This window comes from Leptonychotes weddellii, chromosome 10, assembly GCF_054177405.1.
Source record: "Leptonychotes weddellii isolate Sample4059 chromosome 10, ASM5417740v2, whole genome shotgun sequence".
In the NCBI taxonomy this organism is placed as follows: Eukaryota; Metazoa; Chordata; class Mammalia; order Carnivora; family Phocidae; genus Leptonychotes; species Leptonychotes weddellii.
The window spans coordinates 77253600-77275505 of record NC_138378.1 but is presented as its reverse complement, the minus strand read 5'-3'; the positions used below and the strand labels follow the sequence as shown (position 1 = coordinate 77275505).

At 60.2% G+C, this 21906-nt stretch overlaps 1 protein-coding gene across 1 annotated transcript; it reads left to right on the top strand.

The window, feature by feature from the left end:
* Positions 1 to 457: 457 nt before the first annotated feature.
* CYP26B1 (cytochrome P450 family 26 subfamily B member 1) lies at positions 458 to 20689 on the top strand. The gene is made up of 6 exons (XM_081833670.1): positions 458 to 1721; positions 5275 to 5499; positions 14241 to 14516; positions 14795 to 14950; positions 16429 to 16713; positions 17100 to 20689. The coding sequence occupies exons 1-6, from the start codon at positions 1518 to 1520 to the stop codon at positions 17490 to 17492; spliced, it is 1539 nt and encodes a 512-aa protein (XP_081689796.1). The 5' UTR covers positions 458 to 1517; the 3' UTR covers positions 17493 to 20689.
* Positions 20690 to 21906: the final 1217 nt, after the last annotated feature.

Here is a 21906-nt window from a genome sequence, read left to right as displayed (position 1 = left end):
GCCCACACGGGACTGCCCGGGGCGGGAGGAGGGGGCCGGGGACCGGGAGGGAGGAAAGGAGGGAGGGAAGTAGCCTAGCAGCCAAGCGGGCACTGTGCGAGCGCGCACCGTGTGTGTGTGTGTGTGTGTGTGTGTGTGTGTGTGTGTGTCCTCTCGTCCGTCTGTAGGTGCCGAGCTCAGCGAGACGCCGGCGAGAAGGAAGAGGAGGCGAGAGGTGAACTGAGTTTGATCCTGCGGCGGCTACAAGTGGGTCCCCGGCGGGCGGCGGGCGGCGGGCGGCCGGGGCGGGGCGGGAGGCCGGCGGGCGCTCACACGCTCCGGCCGCCGGCCTCTCACCACGCCTCCGGCTTTGTGAGCGCGGGGGGGCGGGGGGGAAGTTGGGGGTGGGGTGGGGTGGGGTGGGGTGGGGGTGGGGTGGGGGGGCGGGCTGGCGGGGCGCCCACGGCGCAGCCTCCCGCCTCTATATAAACACACGCATCGCCTCGCTTTGGACTCAAATTCACATTGAGAGAAGCTTTTAAAACCACCAGCCCTGAAATCCTGCCTCCTGCTTTTCCCCCTCTTTCATTCCTTTTGCCTTCCTTTCTTTTTTCCCCCTTTCTTCCCCCAGCAGCAACTCCAGAGCCGAGAGACCGCGTCCCGGGACGGATTGCCTTTTCTTAATTGATACAATAGCCCAGCTCGGGTTTTCACCTCCTCCCCCAACCCCACCCCGCCTCACCCCGCCCGCCCGCCGCCGCCGCCGCCGCCGCCGCCCCAGCGCCCGCCCGGGGCTCTGTCGCCCGCCGCGTCCCGTCCCGGCTGCGGTCCGCCGGCTTCGCACCCGCGCTCCGGCCGCCGCGCTCGCCGCGCCGCCTCGCCCGTCGCGCCCGCCTCGGGGGGTGCAGCGGCGGCTCTGCGGCTCGGGAGCGCCGCCCGGGGCAGCCCGGGGACGCTAGGCTCGGGCCTCTCCACTCGCCTCAGCCGGGGAGCCTCCCCCCTCACCCCTAAAGTTTCTGGGTTCGTTGGAATTTTTGGATTCAGATTTTTTTTCCTTTTTTTTTTTTCCACCTAGGAGTTTGAGGGGAAAACTTTTGACAAATCGATCGCACTTTCTCTCCGCTAGCTCTTACGAGAGAGGCTCCCGCTGGACAAAGTTTTCCAAAGTTTTCCGAGTGTGATGGTTGCGGGGAGAGCTAATCCACCAGCTTGATTCACCGCTTCATCTCACCACCCCTCGAGCATCCCCTAAGCCCGCTATAAGGGAACAAACAAACAAACAAGCAAACAAAGTTACACCCCGAGTCGCCTCGTGTCTCTTCTCTCTCTTCTTTTAGGCAATTTTTTCCCTCCCTCTCTCCGCTCCCCTCGCAGCCTCACTCCCCTTCCCTCGGCCCCTTCCTCCTTCTCCGTTTCGGCTGGAGGTGCCAGGACCCCCGGCCGCAGCCTCCCCTCCCCCGCCGCTCGCGTCCCTTCTCATCCGGCCCTCCCCTCCCCCGCCGCGGCCGGCACAGCCAATCCCCCGAGCGGCCGCCAACATGCTCTTTGAGGGCTTGGAGATGGTGTCGGCGCTGGCCACCCTCGCCGCGTGCCTGGTGTCGGTGACGCTGCTGCTGGCCGTGTCGCAGCAGCTGTGGCAGCTGCGCTGGGCTGCCACCCGCGACAAGAGCTGCAAGCTGCCCATCCCCAAGGGCTCCATGGGCTTCCCGCTCATCGGAGAGACCGGCCACTGGCTGCTACAGGTAAGGGTGCGCTCGCCCCGCGGCTCTCCGGGGTCCGCTAGCGGCGAGCGCCGGGCAGTTGGAGCGGCGGGCCGGCCAGGGGGCGCCGGGAGCCTGAAGGCACGGGTCCCCGCCCCGCCCCTTCCCTCCTCTTTGCCGGTGCAGCCCGGGCTTGCCCTGCCCGCCTGCGGCGTGGTTCGGAGCCCACCGGCGCCGGGTGCGCAAATTCTGGGGGCTGATAGAAGTCCCCGGACTCGAGAGGGCTCCCAAGATTGACTTTCCCCGGTCGCGGGCGACCCAGCAGGGGTGCGTGGACCGTCCGGGGGGGCTCCCCGCGCGAGGCGAGCCGGAGGGGGTGTCGGGTCGTGAGCAGTTTTCGCCTCCCCTTCGCGCTCCAGACCCCTGTCGCCGTCGGCTTCCGGGGCTTTGGAGGTGTCACTGGGACCCGAAAACTGAGCCGGGGAGAGGAAGGAGCCAATGACAGCCAGAATTGCCCTTTTAGACCCCGCTGTGTTCCCGCCGCGTCGTCGGCTGCGCTAGGTACAACTGCCCTGGTCCACAGTCCAACAAAGTGTGTGTATTTAGTGGTGGGGAAGGAAGGAGGTAACCCAAGGAAGGTGAGAAGCCCGAGACCCGAGGGTTCTTGGCTTTTAAGGAAAAGGGTCTATTTACTTATTGGGTGGGGACACTTGAGCAGGGGAGAGAAACTTGGGATTGGTGTATGAGATCCGAAGAGTGTGTGTGTGTGTGTGTGTGTGTGTGTGTGTGTGTTGCTAGACGCCACACAGCCGCACACTGCTGGTGATAATGGGGGTGGGTGCGTCGGGGACCAGACCCAGGTAAGTAATGGGGAGATTAACCTGGAATTAACCTCGTCAAGTGCTAGACAAACGCTTTTGCAACTTGATATACACCAGGTTTTTTTTCTTTTTGGGGTGGGGGGAGCCTCTGGTTAACTGCGGAAGGTGTGTTGTGTTCGGGCGAACACCCGTGTTTGTCCGGAGGATGCTGATGGGAGTTAAGAGAAGGATGAATGTCCTGAAGACAACCCCGGCAAGGGTGAGGTGAGGCGGTAGGCGACGGCAGAGACCTGTGGGTTTAGAAGTGCGAAAAGCATGGCTTGAAATTAATAGACGCGTGCAGTCCGCGAGCGCACACACATACACCATGCCCGGCCCCGCCCCGCGCCAAGTGACAGCGGAGCGGGGGCGGGGAGGGGGGCGTGCGGTTCCTCTGCGATGTGGTCTTCCCAAGTCCCAGAATCGGCCCATCTCTTTTGGGGATGCTCAAAGAGTGGGGTGGGGTTCGCTTTAATCAATGGGGCTACCCTCCATAAAGAAATCCCCAGAGCCTCTTCCATGCCACCACACTTAAAGAGTTAACTGCGGCGGTGGTCTAGGCTTTTGGCCGAGAATTTAGGAAATAAAGTAACTCACTCGGGCATCAGCTCCCGTCTCCTTAGAGCCAATCTGCGGAATCCGTGGTCTGTCGCCTCTCCCCCCCCCCTTTCCTGACCTTTCTCTGCTACCCCGAATGTCCCCCTGACCTTTTCTCCGAATCCCACAAGGGCCCCTGGGGCTCCGTGTGCAACCCGCACTGAAGTTGGGGAAAGGGAACCAGGCCTACGCCTCCCCTTCCATCAGCCCGCGGGGCCCTAGACTTTGCCGTGGGAGGGAAATGGGGGATGCCTGTAGAAGAGCGCTGAAGGGGTTAATGGGAGCCCTCTGAATCCCAGCTTTATTTTTTTGGAGTCATTTATCAGATTTTACGGGGGGACCTCCAAGGGCTCTCCGTTTCCACCGTGCGCCATCTAAACAGAGCCTAGGGCTAAAAATACAACATTTTTGTATAAATTGGACTCGCGGCCCGAGCGGCCGCCCCTATGAAAGTCCTCTTTGTGAAGACCGTGGAAACGGCGGACAAATAACTCTTTATTAATGCCACAAAAAACGCACTTTAATTATAGTTAGGCAGATCAGAGGCGGGAGGGGGACGGCGGGAGAGAGGCGGCGGCGACCTCGGAAAATTCACAACCCAACTTTTGTGTCGAAAGAAAAGAAAAACAGAGGAAAAGAAGAAGAGGAGAGACGGAGAGTCAGACGGAGCGAGGGAGAAGGGTATAGCAGACGGAGGGAGGGAATCCCGCTCCTCAACCCCCCCTTGGTCGCACCTCCACCCTCGCCTAGATTTCTCTTAAAGGGGTAGACGCTGTCTAGAGCTGCGGCAGGGTGGGGAGGGGGGCTCTCTCCGACCCGCCAACCTGCGAGTGGGGTGGCGTCCCCGCGGCCCAGCCCCCCGTCTTGGAGGCGCGGGCGATCTGGGCTCGCTCCCTGTCGCGCGCCGGGGCCGGAGGCGCATGTGGAAAAGTGATTAGGGCTCCGGGTTCTGCAGAGTCACTTTTCGGCAGTGCTGGGGTGTGTACACATTTAGCTGGAGAATACTTTTCCGTAGAAGAAAGGAAAGTGAGGAGAGGGACCAACCGGGGACAAGGGGATGCCGAGGTGTCCCTGCGGGGGTGCATGACTGCGCAGGTCTGGAGTCCGCATCCCGCTCGTCGTCGGCCGCCAAGCGAGAGTGCCGGACAGGTGGCGCCCCTCCCCTTCGCACCCGGTGCTGCCCTGGCGGGAGAAGGGTTAACGCGGGGTGGGGTGGCGAGCGCCTACGTCAAAGGTGAGCCGGACGCCCCTGCCCCCGCCCCTCGGAGGTCCCCTCGGTTTCCGGTACCCGCGCGGGGGCCCGCTCAGCCAGCTCCTCTGCGCGCGGGGCCGGGGCCGGGGCCGGGGCCGGGGCCGGGGCCTAGCCATCCTGGGCGCGCGCCGTCGCTGCCGCCGCCGGGGATCCGGTTACCTGTGACGGCCGCCCCGCCCTGCCCCGCCCCGCGGGAAGCGCCTTCCTCCAAGCTCCCGTTCCAAACTCCAGGGCGGCGACGAAAATCCTTCTGTTATTCCCAGGGCAGATTGCATTAGAAAAATTGCGGCTCTCGGCCCCGTGACCCTACCTTACAGATCCCTCAGAGGGCCGCCGGGTCCCTTCGCGGCCCACCCCTGAGAACGGAGGAAACCCCAACCCCCTTCTGTAGTGACTGCCTCCGGGCACCGACCGCTCACCGCTATAAATAATCTTTGGCCTGCGGCCACCCCGCGGGGTCTCGCCAGCCCGTGGCCGGGAGCCTGGAAATATTTATTCCGAGAGGCTCCGGAGCGTGAGGCGGGGGAGCGAGGGGGAGGGGAGCGGAGGCTCTAGCTTCGGGTCCAGGTCCCGCCATCCGGGATACCTTTTTCCTCCCGCAAGTCATTACCAAAAAACACCCTCCCGACGGGTGCCCCGGGCCTCCCAACTTCTTGCATTATTTATTATCCTCTAGGCCCTACTTCCCAGTTCTTGTGCATGCTATGAAAAATAAAACCTTCGTGCGTGTTTGTGTGTGTGTGTTGGGGGGGGTTGGGGGGACAGGGGACTGGCGGCCCGGGCGGGATCCTCCGTTCCTCCCCCACGGGCCCTCGGGGCTGGGCCTCCGGGACATCCCATCTGGAGATGTACGCCCTGAGAAAGGTCTCTTCCCTGGTTCCCGCAGGGTTCCGGCTTCCAGTCGTCGCGGAGGGAGAAGTATGGCAACGTGTTCAAAACGCACTTGCTGGGGCGGCCGCTGATCCGCGTGACAGGCGCAGAAAACGTGCGCAAGATCCTCATGGGCGAGCACCACCTCGTGAGCACTGAGTGGCCACGCAGCACGCGCATGCTGCTGGGCCCGAACGCGGTGGCCAACTGCATTGGCGACATCCACCGCAACAAGCGCAAGGTAAGAGCTCTCTCTGGGCGAAGCGCCCCGCAACCCTGCTCTGACCCTCTTCTTCCGTGCACCCGTCTCGGGTGTAAGGAGTTTGCGGAGCCCCGGGGACTCCCCCACCCGAATCTGCGCCCCCATTTGCACACCATGCTAGAGGATCCCACAGTTTCGTGCCTAGACTGCTGCGGTCCGGGATCTAGAGCCTGCAGGCCTCCCCCGAGTCTGCCCGTTTGTCGGTCGGCTGTGCCGTTCCCACTACCGGGGCCCATCGGTGGCTGTTGCGGGGAGGTGGTATGGACAGAGCTCGAACACGCAGGGAGTACGGCGTCCAACGCCGGTCCTCGCGTGCTCCACAAAACCGAGAAATAGAAGGGCAGATGGTGGTCCATGCTCCCCTTTTCGCCCGGTTTCCCTCTGGAATCCCGAGGACTGGAGACGGATCTTTGGAAAACCAAACCTAGCCTTTTTGCCACTGGTTGCTTAAGGGCGACGCGGGCAGGCGCAGGGAGCGGAGCACCTTGTGCGCGACAGTAGCAAGGCCTCGTCTGGGCGGGGGTGGGGTGGGGTGGGGTGGGGTGGGGGGAGGTGGGATGAAATTTGGGCCACGGCCGCACAGGTCTGGATGGTGGAGGAAGGCGAAGGGTGGGAGAGCAGCGGCGGCGCTGCGAGGGATCAAAGCGCACCTCCCCCCTCCCATAAAGAGGAAGAGAAAGTGGGTGTTTATCCTGTGGATTTCCCGAGCGCCTGGAAGAGGCGCGGAGGAGGAGGCGAGCCAGCGCGCACGGAGCGAGCCGAGCCTCCCCGCCCCCTCACAGGGCCGCGCCGCCGCCGCGGCGGCACCGAGCGCGGGCGGCACGTGCTGTTTGAACTGCAGTAACCCGAAAGCTGAGCCGCGGGCGGGCGGGGCGGCGGCCCGCCGGCTTAAAACGGCCAGGGACGGGACGCTGCACGACCTCCCCTCCCTCCCTGTTTTCCATTGGGTCAGAGGACTCATCCAGGTTTAAAACCTTAAGGAAAGAGAGAGGCAGCCTCTGATCTTCCAGGAGCAGTGGCAGAGTCTGGGAGCGGGGCGGGGGGGCGGGGGGGGTGGTGAGCCGCCCCCTCCACCAGAAGTCTAAGTGAAGAGGTCTTTGTGAATGTAGGAATTAATCTTGTAGTATTTGATGTCTTTTGAACTGCCTGCGAAGAGTAGTTTTCCATAGCAGACAAAAGGAGGCAAAATCTGTTGGAGGAGACAACCCCCTCCCCGTAAAGCACGGATTTCAGGGACTGGAAAGGGGCTTCTAGGGTAGTCTCCCCCATGTGCCTCACTAGAGCGGGAAGCAGCTGACAGGCCCAGGGGGCAGAGGGGAAGTGGCTGGGAGGGGGCTATGGGCTCAGCAACGGCGGCTTATAACATGTGCTGGACGCTGTTTTTTCTTAGTCTTTAGGACTGCACCCAAAGCCTGTTCTGAAGAGTGAGGAGACAGCCTGAGACTCAGAAACCCAGCTCCAGGGACTATGTCTGCTTCCTCATTTTATCTTTATAGAGGCTTTGACAAGAAAACAGTCATTGTCCCCTTCTCACAGAAGGGGACACTGAGGCTTGGAGAGTTTGAGAGACTTGAACCAGGTCAGGAAGCAAAGAAAGGGCAGGACAGGGCATGCAACACAGGCATCCATGGGAAGAGTTGTTTCTGGGCCACCAAGCAGAGCCTTACTTAGTCCTGCCCACCTAGGCTTGCCAGAGCTGGCGGTGGGGGTGGGGAGGAGGTGCTGGGAGGAACAGGAAGGCTGGATCAGGACCTGCTGTGGCCTCGTGGTTCCACCTGCCCTGTGCCTGACTTGACTGTGGGCCTCCAGGTGGGGAGGGCCCACCTGGAAAGTCCCAAGGTTTTGGCCCACATTGTCCATTTGGGAGGAGGGAAGGAGACGACACAGAGGACACTACCGGAGGAATGCGGCAGGGAGAGATGGGGACGGGCAGGGGTGGGGGCCGAAACAGAGCCGCGGAAGAGTCATCGATGGTCTCCCTCTTTGGGGCACCCTATCCTCTGGCTCCTAGGGGATAAGAGGTGGCCAGAAAGCAGTTCATCCTGAGAGAGGCTTGGGAACCCAGTGCAGGGGCCCTCTCTTTGTGCGTACTAGTGTGTGCTTGCTATGTGGCATGTGTCTGGGGCCTGTGGGAAAGGGGTGCACAAAAGGGCCCTTCCCCCCAAATCTCGCTAATTCATGTTCCATCAGCTTGGGTTTACTGAACCAAGTTGAAGGCTTTGGGTGAGGCAGAGCCAGAGGTGGGACATTGGTCGACCTTGCCTCAAGAAGTAGAGTCCAGCTGGAGGGATGAGAAGAGAATAATCAGGGGCTTGTTTTGGTCCTGGAGAAAATGGCCAGTGTGCTGGACCCCAGTGCCCAGTGGACCCAGCCTGGCCAGGGTCGGGGGTGTGCCACGCACACTGCTTTATCCAGTCCACACTGCAGTCAGGGACCTGGCTGGTGAGCAGGCTGCTGGGCCAGGCCTGGGCCTGGTTAGGATGTACTCACAGGAAGTAAGGCCCAGGTGTGCTGAGGCCTGACTGGCGGGAGAACTAGGAGCATCACTGTTTCCATTGGGGCTGGTGGCCCACCCCTTCTCTGGGAGGTCTGACCAGATGTGCTGGGAAGGGGCTTCTTACAGCCATCGCTGAACTCCAGGTGTTTGCCCCTCCTGTCCTGGTGGTCTAGGGCCAAGATGCCTGGAGTTGCCAGGGAGAAAATCCAGAAAGTCTTGCCCAGTCTAACAGAATCCTCTTGGGAAGCCAGGCCCCTGTCCCTGTAGCCACTACCTCAGACTCTGTCCCTTCTCTTTTGTAACCTTCCCTTCCCCAGGGGCCTGGGGTGTCTCTGATTAATGGGGGAGGGATGTCATCCTTCTTTGTGTGTGCGTAGGCTGGGGTATTGCCCTAGAAGGAGTGTGGTAGGGAAGAGTGGGGGGAGGTTGTCAGAGACACAGAGGAGGAGTGGGGGGGGTAGTTCTGGAAGCTCCAGCGCACAGTCCCACACCCCAGAATCAGGCATTTCCTCTTTTCCTTTGGAGATAGGGAGGGCCAGCAGCTTCAGGGGGCCTCAGACAGTAGCCCTCCCAAAACTTGGAGAGCATCCCAGAGGATGCACTTAGTCCTGGATTCCTGGTGTCCTAGAGCCTCCAGGCATGGCTCTCTTGCCCTTCCAACCCAGACTCCTGGCTACAGGGACTTCTGTAGCTAAGGCGAAGGTGGGGGAACAGCTCCCCAGGCTTTGGAGGTAGGATGAAGAAGCCCTGTCTACCTACATACCACCCCTCACGGACCTGGCCTTTGGGCCCTGTCCCAGGTAGGAGTGGAGGGCAGGCTCAGGATCACTGCACTTCTCTCAGAAACCCTGTCCGTCCTGCAGTTTGTGTTGGGCTACAGAGTCTAGGAAGTGCTTCAGCAGGAGGGCAGAGCCAGGAGGGTTTGGGGGTCTTCAGGGAGGCCAACCCAGACCGGCTCTTGATGGCCTTGGGACCAGTGCACAGCCTCGGGCTGCAAAGTCTCCCGGGGCTCAGCTCAGGGCAGCAGCTCTCACCTGCGTTAGGAAGGGGGGTGGCCCCGCCAGGCAGCCCTGCTCCTGAGAGCTCTGTCCCAGCTCCCTGGCGTAGGCACACAGCCTTTGTTCTGCCAGCCCAAGAAGTCCTTCACTCAAAAGTTACTGTAGCACCAGCCAGTGCGTGCAGGGGCCGCTGAGGGGGCGGGAGGCAGGAGCGGATCTCTCTGAAGGTCAGTGTGGGAGGGAGCCCACAGCCAGCCAGCCGCCAGAGCGCCTGAGAGTGGGTGCCTCCCTCCACTCGCCCTGTGCCAGGCAGTGGGCGGGGGGTCTGGCCGGGCCTAGGGTCCGTCTCCTCCCTTTTCCCTCCTTTCTCTGTCCTCCCAGGGCAGGGAGGGGTCCGAGGCTGTGATGCTGATGCGTCTGCGCACTCTTCCAGCCTTGGGAGACAATTCTGGCCTTGACAGAGAGTGGGCAGGCTTGGCTGGGGTCTGCTCTGGCCCTGAGCCCCCTGTGCCGACCATTGTATCCATTCAGGCTGCCCAGGCGGAAGGGCTGGGGTTGGGGGTGTGCCTCCAGGGGTGGGACATGCTGCAGCAGGGACAGAGCAGCCAGAACAGCTGGCCTTCTCCTGGGAAGAAACTTGGCCATAAAGAAGGGTGCCCTTAGGGTTCTTGGATAAATTCAGAGCCCCCAGGATGGGTAGAGGGTGGATCAGTGGGGCTTGGAGTGGTGGGAGTTGGGGTTCGGGGCCATTGGTGGGTACGGCCAGTCATGGCCTGGACTGCGACATCAGGAGGGCCCTTCCCCCCTTGGGCCTCCGTTTTCTGAGGGGGTTTTACTCTGGCTGGAAGAGGGATGAGTGTCTGGGCAGACCTAACCTTTCAGATTCTGGGGCTCAGCAGGTATCTGCCAGCACGGCCTTCCCTCCCCGACCACGTGCTTTTGTCCTGGGTGGAAGAGTTAGGGGAGACAGAGCTAGAGTAAAGTGGGGGACAGGCGCTCTGTTGCTGTAGGTGCCGGGAAGCCAGAAGCGGGCACAGGCCAGAGGGTCTGGGCCGGCCCTTCCCAGCCAGAGTGGCTGAGTGGGGATTGGCTTGGGAGGCAGCCCGGGTGAAGCCAAGGCCTGGTGGAAATGGCAGGCATCTGGGAAGATGACGTCCGCTCTCGCCCTCCGCCTTCCTTGAGTATAAAGTACACACCTTGGCGTCACCCGTGGCCCCGGCGCTGCCTGCGCTCTGTTGCCCTTTCCACTCGGCAGGCCAGGGCTCCGGCGGCTTGGCTCAGCGGGTAGCCTGCCCCAGCCCCGCCCTCCAGGGCAGCCGCTTCCATTCCTCCTGTCTGAGTCACCGGCCCAAGCAGTAGGTTCCCTCCTGCTCTTCCCACTCCCGAGGCTGCCTGTCCAGAGGCTGTCTGTCCATCTGCTCATCCATAGGCACCAGCTGCGGAGGGAGAGGGTATCTGGCTGAGCGGGTCAGCACGCAGGGCTCTGGGGCTCCAGCGAGCCGCTCTCCTCCCAAGGGCGAGGTGTGAGAGGCAGGAGGGGGAAGCCTTTGTAGAAACAGTTATGGAGAATTTGAGCCTTGACAAGCCCCCTGGTGCCCCACCGCCTCCCATTCAGGGTTGAGAGAGAACCAGGATGTGGGCCCTTGCGCCAGGCGCTTTGCTGGAGAACCCCACGGGGGTGATGGAGGGTTTCCAAGCGCAGCCTTCAAGGCAGGAGGCCAGCCCGCCCTGCCTCTGTGCCTGGGAGTTCCCGGTCCGCCCGTGACGCTCTGCCTTCTCTCTCCGGGCACCAGCCCTGGTGGGAAGTCCATACCTGCTGCCCCCTCTGCAGGGCTTTGCTTGGGCCAGAGCTGGTTCCCGATGCCCTTTGTCCAACGTTCTTGGCTCACTTTTGGGAATTCCTAGGGAAGCCCCAGAGGGAAACAAAGCAGCCCTGGCTCCTATTACAACTGTGGTCAGGGCAGACGGCTCTGGGGGCTGGGAACCCTTCCTCTCTTCACACTGAGCAGCTCTGCTGGGCACTTGCCCATGTGCCCGAGTCCTGACCCCGCCCGCTTGCCCGACGTGGCCCAGGCCTCCCTCTGCCCTGGCCAGCACCTCCGCCTCCTCCTGGCCTTTGTGGTGGGTGGTGGTTTCTGGGCTGCCTTGGCGGTGGGAAGTGCCCTCGTTGTTAATCCTGGGCACCAACCCAGGGATGAGGACCTGGAGTTTTCCTGGTGCCTGGGAGGCCCTGATGACTGGGGAACAGCTGGGCTGGAAGCAGGGGCACGGCCTGGGTGAACTCTGAGCAAAGTCCCTTGACTCCGCGTGCTTGCCACCTGACCATATGCTTCTCATAGGGTCATTTTCTCCGCTTCAGGGGGGCTCTGAGAGGAATCATGGGTAGGACAGCTAGGTGAAAGGGACCCAAGAACATCCAGTCCGCTCATGAAACCAGTGGGGAAGCTGAGCCCCAGGGCGGACAGTGACCTGCTGGCTGCCACTGGTGAGTTCAGGGGCTGGGTCAAGATAAGAGCCTTTTCAGAAGCCCCAGCCCAGAGGCCGCAGGTGCAAGGTGGCAGAGAGCTTCCTGGGGTCATTCCAGCTCCTTCTCAGGACCCCTGACTGCCTAGAGGTGACGCGTGGATCCCCCCACCATTGGAACCCATCTGCTCAGTCCCAGGTTCCCCTTGGTCTTCCTGCCCTCCTTGGACCCAAGGCTTGAGAAGGAGCAATTCAGCTGGCCATCACTAGAGGGCGCAGGGAATGTAACCTTTGGGGCAGGGCAGGGCAGGGCCTGTGGGTGGGTCAAGTCTGGCCCCTCCGCAGAGTGCAGTGGGGGTCCTCAGAGACCCTCTGTTGGTAACCCTGGGATGCCCCCTCCTGAGCCACTGTAGCCTGCATGGAGTATATGCGTGGGGGGGGGGGTGCCTAGTAGGCCCCAGGGGACTCGTGCATTGCCAGATTCTGGGCTCTTTTGAGGGGACGGCATCTACTTTGGGATACCTAGATATTGGCAGTTGTGTGCTCTGTACCTTGAAAGGAGCCACAGAGGTCACCTCATTCAACATCACCATTTCATAGGTGAGGAAGCTGAGGCTGGAGGGCGTGACTTGGCCATGGTGGCGCAGTAAGCTGGTGCATGATCCAGGGTTAAAACTCAGGTCTCTGGGCGCCCAGCCTGCCTTTTCCCACCATGCCGCTGCCCTTTAGAGCCTAGCTGGCTGTGACTTTGACCAGTCTAGGTCTGAGTGGCCCCCACCCCGTTGCCCCCTCCACATGCCCACCTCTGGGCTTGGGTCCCCTGTTTGCGGGAGGTGGGGGGGACCCTGGCCACGCCGTCCCCCATGCCCTCCCTGACAGTACTCCTCAGTCGGCCCTGGGCTGATTGGCTCTAGGCCAGGTGTGGCCTCCCTATCTCTGCCTGGCCCTACCTCCAGTCTCCCCATCGAGGCCTGGGAGCCACAGAGTATCTTTCTGCCTCCCCGATGAACACCTTACTGTTTTGTAAGGGCCCTTGGTTGGCCAGCATTGGGCTCTGGGGACAGGGCCCCATTCCCGCCCCATTAGACTCTGATCAGGAGCTGAACTTGGAATCCTAAGGACACCAGGGTGGGTGGGGGGGGGGGTGGCGCTGAGGCAGAGAGCACTGCCTGTATCCATAACCCTCTGAAGGGAGGGGGCAGCTGAAGTCTCCCTTGGAAGTTCCTGGGACCCCCACAGCTGAGTAAGGTGTGAGTGACCCATTCAGACCTGGGCTGCCCTTGGCCACTTCCCATCCTTCTACGTTTCAGCTGTCCCTTAATAGCAGGAGCAGCCCCAAACAGTGCTGGCTTCTCTGCCCCTCACTGGCCTCCTTCCCTCCCTCCGTCTGCCCACCGGGAATTTGGGAATGAAAGTGCTATTGTGAATGCCTGGCTGGGCCACTGAAGGGCCAGCACTGTTATTTCTGCAAACCAGCCCTCCCATTAGCCATGCAGGGCTGAGGCCAGGAAAATGTTACCTTTTCCTCCTCGAGCTGACTGCAGGGGAAATTCTCACATTTACAGTTTGTGCGGTGGTTGTGTTTGGGGGACAGGAGGGGAGGGTGAGCGCGTGTGTGTGGTTTGCGGGGGGCCAGGGTAGGGGAGCCAGAGGAGTATGCGTCTCCTTCCTCTCTGCTGTCTCTCCCCTCTCTGCCTTCCCCAGTGACCTTTCCTTCGGTATTGGTGGGGGTGCCCCTCTTCTGCTCCGGACCCTGGGGGGGATAGAGGATGTTGGTTGAGTGAGTTGCAAAGGTATCAGTAAATAAACTCACATCCTCCCCTCTCCTGTGGGCCATGGGCAGCAGCGTGAAACTGCGTGCTGGGCCATTTGGGTAGGGAGGGGGCAGGAGGGGGTTACTGAGGAAGCAGGAGGATGGAAAGCAAGAGAAGGTGGAAATAGGGACTCACTGGCTACTTAAAATGGACCAGGGAGATGCAAGGAATTAAAAGGGCTTCCGTTGGGCATTGTGATCTTTTGGGGCATTGTGATCTTTTGGGGGTGGAAAACCTTGCCCCCATTCCCCCGCCTCCAGACTCAGCCACAATGAAGACATTTTGATGGCATAGCTATTAACAGATTCCTTAGGATCTCCACTCATTAGGTGTTTCCCAGGGACTGAGAGAAATTTGGTGGTGGTGGGGGGAAGGAGGGGTCTCAGGAAGTCCTGCTTACTGTGTAGCCTCAGACTCTCTTGTTCTTCCATCAGTGGAGACAAGCCACCTACTGCTTTCCGCCTCTTCCTTGTCCAGTCCATGCATCTGTGTTCCACTCTTCCCGGGCACTTCTGCCTGGGAATTTGGGAATGGGTCCCTGCAGTGGAGGGGCCAGCTCCTGTGTAGACCTACTAGCAGCTGGACTGCCTAGTACCCGGGGCTTTGCCACTGTGTGGAGCTCATGCTTTCCTGGGGGTCAGGAAAGGAGAGGACAGCTCAGATCTCCCATGAGTGACATGGAAGGTCCCGCCTTGGAACAAAAGTGCCCAGGAACTGTGCTTTACTCCTGTCCTTCCCCTGCCTCTGCCCCAAGGCACAGGCAGTAGGAGGGGGTGTGGAGTAGGGGCGCCAGCGAGGGTTTGTGTCTGGAGGTGGAAAGTGGGGCTCGGTTGGAGTGAGCACCTGGCATCTCTGTGACCGCAGTCCTGGGTGCATGCTGCGGTGGGGCCCTGTGGGAGTGTGTGGGCAGGCGCAAGCCCCTCCAGCCAACTGCCCCCTGCCCTCCAGGTCTTCTCCAAGATCTTCAGTCACGAGGCCCTGCAGAGCTACCTGCCCAAGATCCAGCTGGTGATCCAGGACACGCTTCGTGCCTGGAGCAGCCGCCCCGAGGCCATCAACGTGTACCAGGAGACACAGAAGCTCACCTTCCGCATGGCCATCCGTGTGCTGCTGGGCTTCAGCATCCCTGAAGAGGACCTTGGCCACCTCTTTGAAGTCTACCAGCAGTTTGTGGAGAACGTCTTCTCCCTGCCCGTCGACTTGCCTTTCAGCGGTTACCGGCGGGTGAGCACCCAGGGCCTGGGAGGAGAGGAGATGGGCATCCACGAGCCCACTTTGGGGGAGAGGCTGACTGACCACTCAGTCACTCACCCACCGGTCACACAGACAGAGGGGAGGTGTCAGCAGAAGGGCGGGGGTGGAGTCTTCACCCGCCAGTCTCAGCAGCTTAGATGGGAAGTTCTCAGAGGAGTCCCTTCCCTGCCCCTCCCGGCCTTGGGAGGGGGCTTTTGGTGAGCCTACCCTTCCTCTTTGGTGACCAGCTGGCCCCCTTCTCCCCCCAGGGCATTCAGGCACGGCAGATCTTGCAGAAGGGCCTGGAAAAGGCGATCCGGGAGAAGCTGCAGTGCACCCAGGGCAAGGACTACTCGGATGCACTGGACATCCTCATCGAGAGCAGCAAGGAGCACGGCAAGGAGATGACCATGCAGGAGCTGAAGGTGGGGGCGGCCTCCCCAGTGGGTGGCATGAGCACCCCGGGTTCTCTTTCTGCCCATCCTGCTCCCCTCCCCCAGGGACCATCTCTGAGGGGCTGTGGTGGCCACCACTGCCCGGGGCTGGGGGACTCAACCAGAAAAGAGGCTGTATCCCGGCCTGTTTAGTGTGGGTGGTGTGATGGGGAGGACGAGAAGCGGCCACTATGGGTGGGGCTGCCCAGTCCTGGGAGTGAGTGGGTCGCCACAGCAGCTGGGCTCCACACTCTCCATCCCACCCGCCATCTCTTCTACCATTTAGGTAAAGATGCCGAAATTTGGCCTCTAGAAACCTCGGGACAGACTCGGTGTCAGTGGCTTTGTGGGCCCCCTCACCCCCTTCCACCCCCAATATTCACCATTTCGGTGCATTTCATGGTCCCCAGAAGGGCAGCCTCAGCCCTTGGGGAAGAGCAGGGAGATTTAGACCTAACTCTGGTCTCCTCCGCCCCCACCAGCCTATTAAAGCCAGTGGCACTTATACTCTCTCCCCGCCTGCAGGCACTGGTTAAGCCCAGCTGGGCTGCCCGCGCCCGGACTGTCCACACCGGGCCCCAAGAAGGACTTACTGCCCACCCCTTTGTAGGGTGGGTATACCACCTGAGGAGGGATTCATTAACTCATCCTTGTCTAGACTCTGCCGCCCCGCGTGCCTGCCAGGCGCCCGTGGGGGCTGACCGCAGACTTCTCCATCCCCCCGTCTGTGCTTACCCCTAGTCTGACTCCGGCTTTCCCCCTGCTGAGCCAGTAGGAGCTCCAATGACCTTCCCCTTTCACAAGAAGTATTAGGTGGTGCCATGGCAAGTCAGGGACCCTGGTTCCTTCCTTCTCTGGGCCTTCATTTGTAAAAATACAGGCTTCAGAACAAGCTGACCTGCTGGGACCTTCCCCTGGGGCTCCCACTGCCCAGGTGTCTTGCTCCCCTGAGAACCTTGGCGGGGTCTGAGTCTTCTGGGGACCCCCTCCCCTCAGCCTTCTCACTGCCATCCCACCACAGGTCCCCATGGCTGTGGGCCCAGGTTGCCTCCCCAACCCCGTCCAAGCTCCTGACCTCCCAGCAGGTGTCCTGGGATGGAGGAAGGGGCTGGGGCTGCCAGCTGGAACGCCCAGGGGCAGACCCACCCTCCTCACCCGCACAGGGCCTGGCTCCTTGGGATTTGTTCTTCTCCTTCTGGGAGCTCACCGCACTGACGAGGCCTGCTCAGGCTGCCTCTGGAATCCGGCAGCGAGTGAGAAGCAGCCCTACCCCAGGGGACTTCCAGGCTAGTGCCTCTGCCCTGGGCTGTGGCATATGTCGCCTGCCCAGCCGGGGGACCGGCCCCGTGACCTGTGTCCGTCTTGACCTGAAGGCCACAGCAGCGTGAGGCCCAGAGGCAGGGCGCAGCTAGATGACCTCGGGGCACGGGGCGGGGGAGCTGAACCTGGCTCCCCTCTTGCCGCTGCAGGACGGGACCCTGGAGCTGATCTTCGCAGCTTATGCCACCACGGCCAGCGCCAGCACGTCGCTCATCATGCAGCTGCTGAAGCACCCCGCCGTGCTGGAGAAGCTGCGCGAGGAGCTGCGGGCCCAGGGCATCCTGCACAGCGGCGGCTGCCCTTGCGAGGGCACGCTGCGCCTTGACACTCTCAGCGGGCTCCACTACCTGGACTGCGTCATCAAGGAGGTCATGCGCCTTTTCACACCCATTTCTGGTGGCTACCGTACCGTGCTGCAGACCTTCGAGCTCGATGTGAGGCTGGGCCCAGCGGGGCTGGGGCTTCGGGGACCCGTGGGAACACCGCCTGGGGGGTGGGCACTGGCCGATGGGAAGAACCGGCCTTCCTGTCGGGGTGCCTCTGTCAGATGGGAGAGACCCTGCCCCAAATGCTGGGTCAGATGAAGCCGACCAGGCTGTCGTATGGGAAGTTGCTTGTGGACATCTGTAAACAAGAGACGGGACTGACACGCTGCGGGGGGATGCTGGCCAGGACTGGGGGACCACAGCTGGAGGGAGGGTGCTCTCTAGAAACATCTGGGCTGGGGGGCTGGCAGGCAGGAAGTCCTTGGCCCTCTCAGACCTCCTCTGGCTCTCACCTCACCACCTTACTCTACCCCTGCCCCCCATCTTGCCTCCAGGGTTTCCAGATCCCCAAAGGCTGGAGTGTCATGTACAGCATCCGGGACACCCACGACACGGCACCCGTGTTCAAGGACGTGAACGTGTTCGATCCGGACCGCTTTGGTCAGGCCCGGAGTGAAGACAAGGATGGCCGCTTCCATTACCTCCCGTTTGGTGGCGGAGTCCGCACCTGCCTGGGCAAGCATCTGGCCAAGCTGTTCCTGAAGGTTCTGGCGGTAGAGCTGGCCAGCACAAGTCGCTTTGAGCTGGCCACCAGGACCTTCCCCCGCATCACCTTGGTCCCTGTCCTGCACCCCGTGGATGGCCTCAGTGTCAAGTTCTTTGGCCTGGACTCTAACCAGAACAAGATCCTGCCAGAGACAGAGGCCATGCTGAGTGCCACAGTCTAACTGCGCCTAGTCTGTACCCCCACCTCAGCCCAGCCAGGCCTGGGGGTGGGTGGTGGTGGTGGGAGGCACCAGAAGGGTCGAAACCTGTGTGTGGGAGTGGGCGGGCACCTGGGGAAGGGGGAGTGGCCCCCCCATACCTTGCCCTCCCCTGTCCCGCCCCCCCCGCCCCCCCCCGCCCCGGCAAACCCTACCCAAAGCCAGAAAGGCCCCATCCTTCCGGGGGGCGGGGGGAGGGAAGGACCCTTTTCCTGGCTCCTACTTCTGTCCCAGTCCCTCCAGTTCCCACCGGCTTAGCTCCTGGGAAGTGGCAGGGCGGGGTGCTCCGCATGCCCATTACAGTGTTAAACGTCAGTGGCTCAGCTGCAGCATTTGCTTGTGATGCTCCGTACTGGTCCCTCTTCTCCATTGCTTTTGCACCCTTTTTAGTCTGAGGGCAGGTGGTTGATGTGGGGGAGGGAGGAAAAGAGGGGCCCCCTTTGGCTCTCAATTCAGCACCCCCCCCCTCCTGCTTTGACTCACGCGGGTGGAGTGCCCCTCCTTGTGTGGCCGTCAAAGAACAGCATCCTGGGTAATAGAACACAAGTTCCCTTTGGTGGGGTGGGGGGCTGCAAGCAGCCTGAAGGGGCCCCACCCTTTTGCCCGTTTGGACATTTGAAATTACCTATTGCTGCTACTTTTTCTCTCTTCTGACCTTGGGGCAAAGGAGCCCCAGGCCCTGTCCTCCCAGCATCCTCCCTGGTGGCCCTGGGCATGCGCACTGACATCCCCACCTTCCCACCAGGCAGCCTTGAGCCCATCCTGCTCCCCTGTTACACACACGCCCAAGGCCTTTGGCTCATGGGCTGTACCCCTGCCCCCCCACCTCCTCCCCAGCCCCCCATATTTATTCACTGATATAACCGAATCTTGGTGTTCCTGGGGACTGGAACAAGCCTCTCGCTGTCCCCTAGCCTCTGTCCCAGCTGTCCAGGGCAGGACTTCTGCGAATGACGCTGTCTCCCACCCCCCACTCCTAGGCTCCAGACCCCCTATGGGCTCATCCTCAGAGCCTCACTCCCCGGGTGAAGTCCCGTGCCTCTGCCTTTGCCCTCGGTGGAGATGGGGAAATGGCCCACTGCCTCCCTCCCTGCTCTGTCAAAAGCCCTGATCATGTGAGGATTTGGAGGCCGCCATAAGCTCCTGCTTGGCCACTGTTCACCCCGGTGCCCCCCCCACTCCTGCTAGTGAGCATGGGGAAGTATACGGGTTCTTTCTTCTGACAGGGAGCAAGGGCCTCTGCCGTCCCTCCCTTGACCTTCACCCTTGGCCCTTTGCCCTTGGAAAGATGTCCTTGAAGTCCTTCCCACCTCGATGCCACTGTCTGCTTAGCCCAGCTCAGGGGTGTGGGCACAAGATGAAAGCAAGGGGAGGTGAGCATAGGAGGCAGCCCTTCGGCTGCACTGACTTGGGTCCTCTGCTGTGGTCTCGAGGCAGCTGCCGGGGGCGCTGCAGAGCTGAGGAGGAGGGTATGTGCGATTTGTCAGAAGTGATTTGGTGGAAAACTGGCCGGTCAGGGGATGACTGGGGGAAAGAAGAGTAGCTCCTGCCACTGGCATTTTGAGTGTTGGCAATTTGGGATGCCTCCCGGGGATGATCTGGGGGTCTTTGGTGAGTCTCCAAGTGATTTTGTCTGTTTTCAGATTTTTCTTTGCTTTCTCTGTTTCTCTGTTGGCTTTTGATGTTATAAAAGCAATGACTCCTCTTCACAGGAAAATCAAAAACACACAGAAGAGTGCAGGATACCGAACTCTCCAGTCCTTCTCCATAGCAGTGACCACCGTGGGCAGCTGCGTGGCCCCCTCCATGGTGCTCAGTGGGAGGACCACAGCCCCCCCCCCCCGACCCTGCTCACACCCCCACGTGGTAGGCTTTAGGGGAATGGGCTCCTGCCTGATGACTGCTCTGTAACCCCTGTTCTCAAGTGTTTCGTTTGGTTCCTACTTTTCCACTACTAAAGAATCCGTGCAGAACAGATATCATTGGCAAAAAGACATTTTTTAAAAATTAGCAAAACCTCTCAATCCACCCTGTACAACACACACACACACACACACACACACACACACACACACATTCTGAAAAACAGGCAAACGTGTAAAGACTCATCAAAGCTTGCAAAAGAGCTGCTTGGTGCACCAGAATTTGTTACCCATAATAAAAGCCCAGTGTCTGGAGGGTTCATGCTCCTTCAAGCTGCCGCAGCCTGCCCTAAATCAATCGTTTTTTGACTGAATATCTACGAAGGCAGTAAGTGCTACTCCAGACAAGAAGCCCACCAGGCCTGGCCCTGGTGGGGCGGCGGGGAGGGGGGGCGGCTGGCAGGCTCTGGGAGGCACCTTCTGTTGGGGTGACCAGCCTGGGAGGGGCCGAGGGAAAGGCTGAGGGGGTCCCTGTGAGGAGGAAGGAAGGATTATTTGCCCCGCTGGGTCTCAAAGGCAACAAGAAGAGAACGGAAAGATGCTCTTGACTCTTGACTGGCTGACAGGAGGCTCCAGTGTTGAAATGTGGCCGTCTCTCGTCTCTGTCCAGCCGTGCCTGTGTGTTTGTGTGCAGTCACACAATTGGTGGTGTTAGATGGGTTCGTTTCCTCACGTACCATTCCTAACTCGTGTAACTTGACACTAAAAAGACAAAAACCCCACAACACTCTTCCTGCCACGGGCTTGCAGATTGAAGCACTTTCGATGTTGGGCGCTGGCATTTGTGATCTGGGCACCATTCTGACCCTGCCCAGATCACTATAATATTATTTTATACACAAAACTTTTTTTTTCATAAATGTTATAATTTTGTGTCTGTCTTTATAAACTATTATAAGTACTATTTTTGTTATAATTCAAAATAGATATTTAGTATAAAGTTTTTGCTGTTAAATATTTGTTATTTAGTAAAATATGAATTTTTTTCTCTATTGTAAACATGGTTCAAAATATTAATATGTTTTTATCACAGTTGTTTTAATATTGAAAAAGCACTTGTGTGTTTTGTTTTGATATGAAACTGGTGCCGTGTGAGTGTTTTGGCTGTCATGTGGTTTTAATCTGTATATAATATTCCATGTTGCATATTAAAAAAAAATGAATGTTGTGCATTTTGTGATTTTGGAAATACTCAACCTGGCTCTTTTATAGGCTTCCATAATAAACCGTGGGGACTCACCCTTGTTTGGCTGTCTGGTTTCTGTCTTCTGCGCATCACTGTAAGGGGCCTCCCGGCCACCCGCATTCCCTTCCGCGATGGCCACCTGTCAGGCGGGAAATTCTTCCCCACAAGGCTTGTCCTATGAGACACACCCACCGTTCCTTGTGCGTAGACGCAGAGAAGTCCGTGGCAGTGCCCTGCGAGTAGTAGGTTCCCCTGGGTGGGTGGGAGGCGGCGTGTAACTGTCTGGCCACTGGGCCCCGAGACCTGTTGGGGGATGGGGCAGCTGGGAACCGGCTCCGCTAGCCCAGGGTGGCCATGACTAGCTAGGCCAGGCGGCTAGGTGCTGGATGAGGTGACCCAGTGCTGAGGGCCTGTCCTCAGAGTCCATCTTGTTTACTTGAGCAAGGACACTGATATCCATAGCCACGTGGCCAATTGGGGAGCAGAGTCCAGTTCTCCTGACTTCTAGCCTCATGCTCCATGAGGCACTTCTCAAAGCCTATTACATGGGTGTTGCAGGAGCAAATAGGTTCCCTGATCAAATAAGTTTGGGAAAAGGCTTAAGTAGAGCTGGGCAGCTTCCTTCACCACAGGACTTCCCAGGACCTTGAGCCCGAGGATGGGAGCGCCCAGGGGCTGCACGGTGTAGACACAAGTCGTGGAGCTCCCCAAGCCCATTTGACGACCGAACCCATGTCCTCTTTCCTGTTTATCACACTCTGTGAAAAGGTGCTCTGCAGTCTGGCTCACAGAGGCCAGAGGTAAGGCCAGCGAAGGGCATGACATCCGGTGCAGGGACAAGGACCATCCAGGGTGGTTTCCAGGACTGAGGGGCCAGGGGTGGGGAGAGAGGGCCTCACAGTGCCCAGGCTGGTCCCGCCCTCGGCAGTGCCCGGTCCCCTCCCCACAGTCTGGGGAGGGACCCCCTCCTTCCCAGTTGGCCTGAGAAAGGCTTTTTTTTTTTTTTTTTTGCGGCTGCAGCGTTGTTTATTTGTTTGTTTGGGGTTTTTTGGATCCCGTGAGTTAGACCCAGCTTCAGTTCAGAGTCCTCAGGCCCAGACAGGGATGCAGGGCCCCTCCCCACCTGGCTACATGGGCACAGAGCCTGGCCACCCTGAAAAGAGTCACCAACATCTCCTGAACCACGCCGCCGCCGCCAGGGCAGGACGCTCAGCAAGCCCTGTCCGCTGCATCCTTTGCCCCAGGCCATCCGTCTTGCTCTTCCCTCGCC